Source organism: Teleopsis dalmanni, chromosome X (assembly GCF_002237135.1).
Source record: "Teleopsis dalmanni isolate 2A chromosome X, ASM223713v2, whole genome shotgun sequence".
Classification (NCBI taxonomy): domain Eukaryota; kingdom Metazoa; phylum Arthropoda; class Insecta; order Diptera; family Diopsidae; genus Teleopsis; species Teleopsis dalmanni.
In genome coordinates, this window is record NC_051848.1 from 50048845 (window position 1) to 50059501 (window position 10657).

The following is a 10657-nucleotide window of genomic DNA, read 5'->3' on the forward strand; positions in this document are numbered from 1 at the left end:
GTATTTGTTTTTTCTGCCGAGCCTTAGGTCATTTTTTTTTATTTTATATTATTTTAAATAATACAAAAAATATGTAAATAAAAATATGTACCATAAACATGAAATAAAAACAAAAGTGACTTTTGTTAAATATATATAAAAGACATAAATATATAAAGTCGTTCTGACGACTTTCTAGAAAGTAAACCGATATATTTATTATTAATAAATATACTATAATTTTTATTTGATTTGTGTTTAGCAAATGAACTTAATGCTTTTGATTACATATTCTTTATATTATTTGTTAAATAAAAAAACGACCTATAGCCCGGTAAAGAAATTGAATATAAACCTTTTTTTTATTGAAATAAGCACCCAATGTAGACACTATTTTCTAAAGAAAACATTCGACGGGTATCTTCCATATTAAAAAGTTTATTCCTTATGTCTCTAGTAATATCTTATTGTAATATCGACATACCTTTTTGTGTTTTTTATTAGTTATGTTTTATGAATGAGTTCGCAGAGAAGTAAAAGAATAGACATATAAATATATAAATAATTTTAAGTGGATTATGGATGTTATTATGCGGTTGGAATACATTTTACAGAAATTCTAAGTATAAGTATTTAAAATATCATCATAAAAAACATGAAATTATTTCTACATAAGTTTGAATACATATTTTAATGTCTATTTTACTATTGACTTAAATTAAATTTTGACGCATTTTACTTAAAGTGTACTTTAAAAGAAATTGTAAGTTCCAAACGTTTGGCGACATACACAAATTCTCACTTGCCTAAAACGGTGGCAATAATGAGTTACAAATAGTTATACGAGTATATTTAAATAAAATTGTCTTTAAATTAATTATTACAGTTTGCTACAGTAAGGAAGATAACCAAAGATAGAGAATTTTTTACAGATCTTTGGAGCGAGCGGATAAACACATCAAAGAATAGACATTTCAGATCACATAATTTTTCAAATATAATTAATTCTAAACGTAATTTATAATATGGTATAATGCAAACATAATGCATAACATAATTTATACAATGCAAATTTTGAAATATGTGAAAAACATTTTTTTCATAATTTTCTTAATTATTTACTATTTCCAACTCAATAAATATAATTTAAGGTCTAGTATGTAGCAATAGCAAACAAAACTCTAACCTGAAAAATACTCATAAACTTGTAGGAAATCAAATCGAGTATTTTTGACATTAAAAATTTTTAATTTACAATTTTTTTCAATAATTAATTGTTATTACGATCAATTTACTTAAGTTTTTTACTTGCACCGGACTTAGATTGTTTATTTAACATATAAAAATGATAAAAAAATTTCAATTAAAAATTTGTGTTAAATATTTTTAATCATTTAAAAAGAAATAATTAAAAACAAAAAATTTTTAAAAAGAAAAAATAACTTTTTAAAAAAAATAATTTTAAAAAAAAACTTCTTAAAAAAAACAAAATAATTTAAAAAAAAATAACTTCTTAAAAAAATAATTTTTTTAAAATAAGTAATTTTTTTAAAAGAAAATATTATTTTTAAATAAATAATTTTTTTAAAAAAAAACAAATTATTTTTAAAAAAAAAAATAATTTTTTAAAGATAAATGATTTTTTAAAAAAAATAAATTTTAAAAGGAAATAATTTTTTAAAAAAAAAATAATGTTTTTAAAGCCGGTATTAATCAAAAACTTTATACAAATGTTTTCTTATTTTCATTCTGTATTTTTAGTGAAGTCAACTAATTCTTTATAAATTTTTATTATTGTATACATATTCTTTCTATTCATATCCGTGATTTTAGGTGTTATTTTGATTTCTTCTTGATTTCATATGTTCATATCAACAATAAAATCAGCACTGTATGCTTGCGTGAATAAAGTGGATGGGTTTACTTCATAATTTGTATGAATTGAGTTTAGTAAGGCAATGCATATACAGTGTGACATTTTCAATGTATACTTTATTTAATAACTTCACTAAAGAATATTAAAAGTTAATCTATACATATATTTTTGGAGAAAATAACCCCAATTCGAAATTCATTGCTACCATCAGACAAAATGGGGATTTTCCTATAAATTTGCTTTCATTTAAATTATGTTTAAAATAGTTATAAGTCTTTGAAGTGAGCCATTCATAATTTTTGTCTTAATAGTTTGTAAAATATTTACTCTAAGAACTTTTACGAATAAATCCTTCTACATACATATATGTTATGTATATGGCAATTTCGGTAAATCTGAATGATTGTGTGTCCGCTTCATCTGTAATGCTCCTCATATGAAATTTTAACGAATTATTAATTCTAACTGTTTGTACACAAATTTAATTTGTTGGTTCGAAAAGAAACCACCATACAAAAAAAATTATGGTTACCTATTTCAATGTTAATGCTTCTAAAATAATTGAAAACTTGAACTACACTCATGAAGCACCCGGTTTTAGTGAAAAAGATAGTTTTGGCCTCGAATTATTTTTTCCTAAAATTACTTTTTGTTCTTCTTTAACGCGTTTCTCTTGTTCTTTCCGCATACGTTGACGTTCTTCATCCATTAAACGTTGCTCTTCAATTATGGCCAATCTCTCTTCAGCCTAGAAATAATCAAATATATATATATATATATATAAATACCATTTTACATTCTATTATTAAAATATTTACCAATTTTCTTTGAGCTTCCTCGATTTTACGATTATTTTCCGCAACAATTTCTTCCAACTCTTCTCTCTTCTTTTTTTCTTCCTCCTAGAAAAATATTTACAATTAGAAAGAGAACAAAAAATAAAGTTTGCCTGAATTCGCCAAAAATTTCAATAACTTTTCATACAAATTGATATAGTGTTAATATAATAAATTTATTTTTAGTTACATTAAAGGAGATAACATTTTTGGGTATAATTTTAGACCAAAAATTACTATGGAAATCTCACATCTAAGAAGTAACAAAAAAGGCAACCAAAGCCTTTATGACATGTAAATCCATCGCAGGTAAGAATTGGGGATGTGCACTGTCACTGCGATGGATATACACAGCAATAATCAGACCTATGGTCACTTACGGATCAATAGTCTGGCAAAACTGCACAAAACAGCAAAGCGTTATCAACACACTCAACAGGTGCAGCGTCTTGCATGTGTAAGCATAACAGGAGCAATGAGAACATGTCCCACGGCATCAATTAAAAGACTCCTGGAACTCACACCCCTTCACATCCATGTGCAATCACAGGCGAAGAGGGCTGCTCTTAGAGTAATTACAAGCAGGATGACTGGTCTTGAAACCAACAGTAAAAAATCTGATACTCTGTCTGCACAAATCTCAGAAACAGAAATGCCAACGGACAGGATGATGGTAAAGTACAATTTTACAAAAAACTTTAAAACTAAACTTGGCAACAAAAAGAATTGGGAAGGCTTGTTCAAAACCCAAATAATAAAAGAAAACATGATTACATACAGATACAGATACCAGTAGGGGCTGGTGTTTATGGACCAGGCAAGAGATACTGGAAAGCACTAGGAAATAATGGAACTATCTTTCAAGCGGAGATATACGCGATAGATAGATGCGCCAGTTTCAACCTTGAACGTAACTACTGGAATCGTAAAATTGCAATACTGACTGACAGCCAGGCAGCTATAATGGCACTCATATCCTACCAGGTATCATCTAAACTGGTATGAGAGTGCATTGACAAGCTAAACATACTCGGCTGGAACAATCAGGTACATCTAATATGGATTTCGGTACAATCAGGTATCCAAGGTAATGAAATGGTAGCCAAACTTGCCATTCTGTGGTCTAGGCAAAGGAACTCTTTCTATTCTAATGAATGGTGCAGAGGAAAAAGAAAGAGAATTCTATTGGGAAACAATACCAGGACTCTCACAATCTAAAATGCTGTTAGGGACTTACAACCTTAAATGCTTCAAAGATTGCATAGCACAATCAAAAAACAACCTAAGAATTATTACGGGATTATTGACCAGTCACTGTAGATTGAATAATCACCTATCGAAGTTAAGAATTCAATCCAACTCAGACTGCAGATACTGTAGCGAAGAGAGAGAAACTGCATACCATATGCTTGAAGAGTGCCCGGCACAGATGCACAAGCGGAAGAAACACCTAGGAGGGTGTTTCATGAATCAAAAAGATTCAAGACTAGGAAAAGTAAGCTCTATACTGTCTTTCATTAAAGAAATCGGACTTGGTAGACACTCTAACCCGAGTAAGGAGCACAATAGATCTTTTAGGTCGCAGTGCACAATCTCTTCTTTTTAATAATAATACATTTTCAAACTCCTTTTTTGGTATCTAGTGTATGGGCGATTTTTGATAGAAGATATTAAATTTTAGTGAATCTTTTATTTTCGATTGGTAGGTTTCGAGTGAAATGTATAACACTCGAAACTGATTTATAACACTCTAGATATTTGGCGAGAGTAGCAAGATTATCCTGACATCAACAGCTGTTTTATATGTTTTGACGAATAAAGTGTGATTTGTTTTGATATATGTATATGTAAAAATATAAACATCAACAAACGCTACTACAAAAAATTGTTTACTCTAAAAATGTTTGATTCATCAACAAACAGATTTAGTGTAAATCTAGATTGAATCTACATTTACTAATCAAAAATGCCAGCGTTCACAAAAACTTCTTAAGTAAAATTCAACACAATTTGCTTTATTATGCCTAACATATTGAACTTGAACTCAGGTTGCTGGCTGCAAACGACTCTCACTGAAGTTCAGCATTATTGAATATATAGTAAGTAATAACTAAAAACTAGTGAATACTACTGAATAAATTTGCTGGATAACACTTTTGACATTTCTAGCTATTATAGTTAGCGACATTAGCTTGAATAAGTTGAAATCAACGATCAATAAGTCATTGATCTGCACTAGCTGCAGATCGTGGGCATACGTTTGGAATTTACGTATTTCTGCATGACAAGTCCCTTAACTTATAACCTACCTTAACTGAGCTAGAACAGTACTTGTTGCATGAAAAGGACGTCGTTTTTCCCTTGATATATGATAAATGCCTGTTAAGAACTTTATTGCTATGCAACTGTGGTCCAGCAGATGTTACTGGATCTATGTGGAAGGGTGTAAGGCCTTAATAGTACGTTGGGAAACAGATTGACGTAATTGACAATAAGATGTTACGCATAAACTTACGCACATCTTAGCAATAATTAACTATGTTCATTAGCGGGTGAATTGCCAACTTACAAACAGATATGATATTATACACATGCTAATTTTAATTTATAGCGTCTGTGATATCTCCTTCATTTTCTCTCCATTACTGAGTAGAATAATTGTGATATTAAGGTCACGATATAATAATATATAAAAGAAGATAAAACATAAACCATAAGTTTAAATTTTTGATAAAAATGTTTAGTTTAATTTTATTAAACAATATATCTAGAACATTAGACAATATAACAGCTATATATAATTCTAAACCGATAAACGACATTTTTAATAACAATAGATACTTCAGTTGATAATACTTGAACGTAAGTTTCGGAGAAAATTCATTTATAAATACCAACTTGGATGTGAATACTTAACTTATTTGACACCTATATCCAGATTTTAACTTTTTGTTTCTATTTCAGTGGTTATGGAAAACATTATTTGTAGTTTCAACATTCAAATTTTGCTAAAATACATATACTCACGAATAACCCAAACCTTCCCAAACAGACATGTGTCAAAATCGCCTATTGATATGTGTTTTACAAACAAATCTGAACATATTCAAAAGGATAATGCATAAATTTCATTTTTTAATTTATATTGCAGTTATAGAATATAGCTCATTCAAGAAGACGATGAGATATATGGGGTTCCACGAACGGTTGGGTCTACAATCCGAAGCCACTCGTCGCCAGCGACGACTATATGCTGTTCAACAACGCCCAAATGGACTTCACAGGTTCCAGCGGGTTACAACAACAACAACCACAACACGAGATATATGGAAGGTTATAATGAGACAATTTATCAGGACTATCGCAATAAAAAATAGCTAATGATTTAAGAATTTTAGATAACTAATTTCCTCAAGCTTGATCCGATCAATAAATACATAAAGGATAGAGCCCTGAAATTATTTACGAAAACTGACAGACTTACCAACACCGCGTTATCGAATCTCAGAATTGTTACAGGTCAATTATTGCATAGTCTGATGAAGAGATAAACAATAACCCAGTCAAGGCGTAGAGAGGGGTTATGAAGAAACCTCGCAGTTATTAGAGTAAAAATGCTCAAGTGCACTGACTCAACTAGCCTCAACATAATAATAAATTCAAAAACCTTTAAAAAATGGGATAAAAATGGAAAAAGGCACTTATTAAAGGGAATCTAAGGGGGCAACGATGATTGTATTTTAACTTTACAAAACTGGAAACTCTGTAATAGTAATTACAGGAAAAGAAATATACAGGTGGACGTATACGGAAAAAAAATTCGATAAAAAAAGTTTAATATCACGATTTATTGAGGAATATCGATGAAGGAAAGCAATTTGAATCCATGAAGGGGGCACAATCGATCTATAGGTTGTATAGCATTGCAAAATATTCAAACATAATAATAATAATAATTAGGATTGCTTTATTTAATATATAAAGGATCGGTTCTAATAAATGTGTGTTAACAGTTTTATTCAAAAACTCATATATTAAAATGTGTCAAAGCAAATATATAGAGAGTTAGTCAAATAAACAGATGGTGATGGCTAAATTAATTAATTTTAACTAAATTCTTAAATTCTTAAATATATATATATATATATATATATATATAACATATACTTTATCAACTTATACTTTATATAAACTTCACTGTAAAAAGCACAATACAGTACGTAGTACTGTAAGAATTCAGTGAAGATATCAATTATATAAGTACAAAATATGTGTTATTTTTTTCAACTGCACAGCACTAATATTCAAAGATTGACAAATAGATTAAATGTTGGCAATATTAAAAACTAATCAAAATCGAAACTAAGATATGGGCGTCTTCACACTAGGCGTAGTACGTTGCTGTTCACAATGAGCGCTTAAAGCTACATTAAAAAATGTCAGTAGTTAAATGCAAGCAATGCATTACACTTACTACATCATAGTAATCTATATATGCATATATAGATATTAAATTTAGTTCAATAGTACATTTTATAGGAGATTCAATTACTTTTTCGTCTATAAAAAAAAAATGCTTGATTAACGACAAAAACGACCTTTTAGTTGAGGGTAAATCAATGTAGGTGTACATTGGATTCGCAAGCTTAACTGTTATTTTAGTGTTTGTGTGCAATTATATAAAAAAATTTTCTGATTCTTTATGACAAAGAAATGTGGAGCTTTTGAAGCACTTGAGACTATTGCAGATCTTTACATCTTTACAAAAAATCAACAAAATTCACAATTCATTTTATTGACAGAAAAATGTCATGATATTGAACACCCAATCACGAGTTTCATGAGCTTAAATAAAACTCCTTAACGGAATATCACTTTATCATAAACGTAGAAAGAACTTTTCGTTTGGACTGCTTAAGAAAGATGTTGATATGATTATTCTAACGAGAACTTGGATGTATAATTCTTGCCCATCTATGTCGTTAAGCATACAGCAAAAAAACATATTAACCACATTAATCCTTTTAATTGAGTTATTTTTAAACAATAACGTTCCTTTATTTATTTTTCTTTTATTTTTTGACTAAACTTTTTTTTGACTAAACGAAATCACTTTTATTGGAACTTTGAAAAACAAACAAGCGCTCATAAATCGCAGCGTTTGTGAATCTTTATTGATGGCGGAGATTCAGGAGCGCTTATTTACAACAGGCTCAGTGTGAACAGACTCTATGTATGGTATGTGTTATTATTGAAATTGATTGTTTTTACATATATAGTTCACATTATTGTGAATAATGCGTGTATTACTTTAGTTTAGGTAAGATGTTCGTAACTCGGTGAAAGAAATGTCAAACACCATGTAAACTATATTACATTTATAATTAATCAGCGCGCCATATAAGATGTTTTGTTTTTGCTCTATCCATTTATCTATCTATGTGTCTGTTTGTAACTCAGCTGTTTGCAGAACATTTTGTGAAGCCAATTACATCAAATCGACAGATGAATGAAATTGATTGACTAATAATATAATGCGTCCATACAAAATAAGTTCATTAAATCTCATCAATATATCTGAAACATAGCTAAAGAAAAAAATATTAGTAAGTGATTATTAAATAATAAATATGCAGTAAAATTGTGTGTGAAGAGTATTGAGATTCGTTAAAGCCAAATTTAAATTTTGTACTCATACATTTGGATTACGAATAATTACGGTAATATTGAATATTCTCTTTAACCCATCGCATGTTACGGAATATTGCCATACAAAATATATAAACTATTCTGCTGCAAATGCTTGAAAAAAATTTGGAAGTGTCTTATATAATAAATAACAAATAAATGAAAAATTTTCGTTTAAGACTCAGACGAATGTTTCTTTTTGTTTTTTTTTACCAGTTTGAAAACGTATAAATGAATTTTAGACTTTAATTTTGTGATTTATATATGCGTCCTGAGGTTCTGTTTAAAAATCAACAACCTATGCATATGTTACAATCTGTTCGACTATGTAATCTGTTTAAAGTCACCCCAGTCCGAAAAACGTGTTTCGAAATATATTAAATTTTATAATAAATTGTTGTTAAAGTACATTATTGCATTATTTGTAATAAACATACCTCACGTTGCCTTTCTTCTTCCCGTATTTGTTCACGTCTTTTCTCTAACTCTATCATCATTTCCCGCTCCATTTGAATTTTTACGGCTTCAACACGGCGTTCCACTTCCTCTTCAATTTCATCACGACGTTTTTCAAGTTCTTCTTCAACTCTTTTTTTTACTAAAAGTTCAATACGCTTTGCAGCTTCTTCCTCAATAATCTTAACGAATAAATGAAATCATATGTCAATCCTTAATGTTCTATTCTATAATATCTGGCATAAGTTATATGAGTTCGACGCAAAATATACCTTCTGTTCCGTTTCTTTTTGCCTTCTGTGGCGCTCCATTTCTGCCAAACGCTCTACTTCATCAAGTTTTTTATAACGACTTCTCTTGTGACTGCGGTGTGTTTCAACATCAGATACAGGGCTCTCACTTGAACTGACTGAGGGAGATGAACGCTTTCTATTTTTTAGAAATATATGTCATTTAAGTTAATATTTACTGCAAATGTTATACCTTGATTTTTTATAGATGTGATCACGATCTCTTTCTCTTCTACTGCTCCCACTTCTATATATATCTATTTCCAATCTATCTTTTTCTCTGTCCTGTGACCGAATATGGTTTCTAGATTTACTTCGTTTCTTGTGCTTATTTTTATGATGTTTTCGCTTTGAGGGGCTTCCAGAGTGTGAACCCATTGTATAAGAACTACAATATATACAAAAAACAAATACATTGTTCAAAGCTTCCAATGATTTATACAAGACAGCTGGTTAATCTATTCATTATTTACTATTTTATTTGAAGTCGATATATTTTAATACAATTTGTATATGCCATCAAAATAATAAGTTATTCATGAAATCAATGAATATTTCCACTTCAACTAAAACCGACTTAACAAAAAGTACTGAACACTGTCATATCTAATCCAATATGGACCATAAACAATATCAAAAAGATACAGGATGGTGACTGCATTCACTCATTTTACTTATACATGTTTGCAATGGATTCTTTTTTATTTTCTTACTTTAATTATGCGCTATTTTTTGCGATGAGATCCCGTAAATTTTAATTTATATATATATGTATATATACACTTTTGTATACATATATACATACATATAACTATATATATACATATATATATATATTTTATTAGAAATTGTTTAAACGTGGGTTTGATTACATATGAAATATAAAAACATTACTGCTTGTCAAGAAACTACTTGAGAAACAAAATGAGATGAAACATTGAATGTTGACAATACACAGAGTTGTATTTAGTTGCGTTATTTTTAGGAACATACAAAGTTGTGGATTACGTTAAAAGTTATACGATGTTGTAGTGAATTACTTAATTATATGTAAGTTACATTTTGCCTTAATACCTCAACTGAACTTATTAAAAGGAATTTAATAGCCCTGTGTATTCATATTTACTTATTTACATATATTAAGTGTATTTTATTAGAAGCTATTTTGAATACGTACATTTTTTTTTTTGAATCCATTTGTTTTATTACAATGTCAGGTATGAATGACAATAATATTATGTTCACACATCCAAATTTCTTTAATTTTGTTAAAACTAAATTAAGTTAATTTCGAAAGTATTCATATTGCCTTAAATTAAGGAAATTATGTGTTTTTTGCTTACAAATCGAATATTATAATTTACATGCTTAAAACACTATTCGTTAAAAGTTAAAAGTTAATTAAAAGTTAATTATTATAACTATAAAAAATTCACTAGTTTTATTAGCTTTAGTGGATTTCAGATATGTAGATTATTATTTTTCACTCTATTTTAAATTAATAGCAGTTACAGTTTCTTTTTATATTCTTA

The 10657-nt window shown here is 28.7% G+C and overlaps 2 protein-coding genes across 3 annotated transcripts in view; both read right to left on the reverse strand.

Annotated features, from left to right (window-relative positions):
* Positions 1–2456, reverse strand: part of LOC119687852 — a 29082-nt gene extending 26626 nt beyond the window's left edge. The window contains exon 1 of the mRNA XM_038102367.1: positions 2388–2456. The gene's annotated coding sequence lies outside the window, so the exon portion shown is untranslated. The remainder of the gene's footprint in view (positions 1–2387) is intronic.
* LOC119687854 (UPF0430 protein CG31712) lies at positions 2414–9960 on the reverse strand. Of its 2 annotated transcripts, none has more exons than XM_038102370.1 (6): positions 9839–9960; positions 9319–9513; positions 9108–9264; positions 8817–9017; positions 2674–2757; positions 2414–2603 (listed from the first exon to the last, which is right to left on the reverse strand). In XM_038102370.1, the coding sequence occupies exons 2-6, from the start codon at positions 9501–9503 to the stop codon at positions 2436–2438; spliced, it is 795 nt and encodes a 264-aa protein (XP_037958298.1). In that variant the 5' UTR covers positions 9504–9513; positions 9839–9960; the 3' UTR covers positions 2414–2435. The 2 variants fall into 2 exon arrangements, with proteins under 2 accessions (XP_037958298.1, XP_037958297.1); XM_038102369.1 differs by lacking the exon at positions 9839–9960 and adding an exon at positions 9599–9795.
* Between the last annotated feature and the right edge of the window lie 697 nt (positions 9961–10657).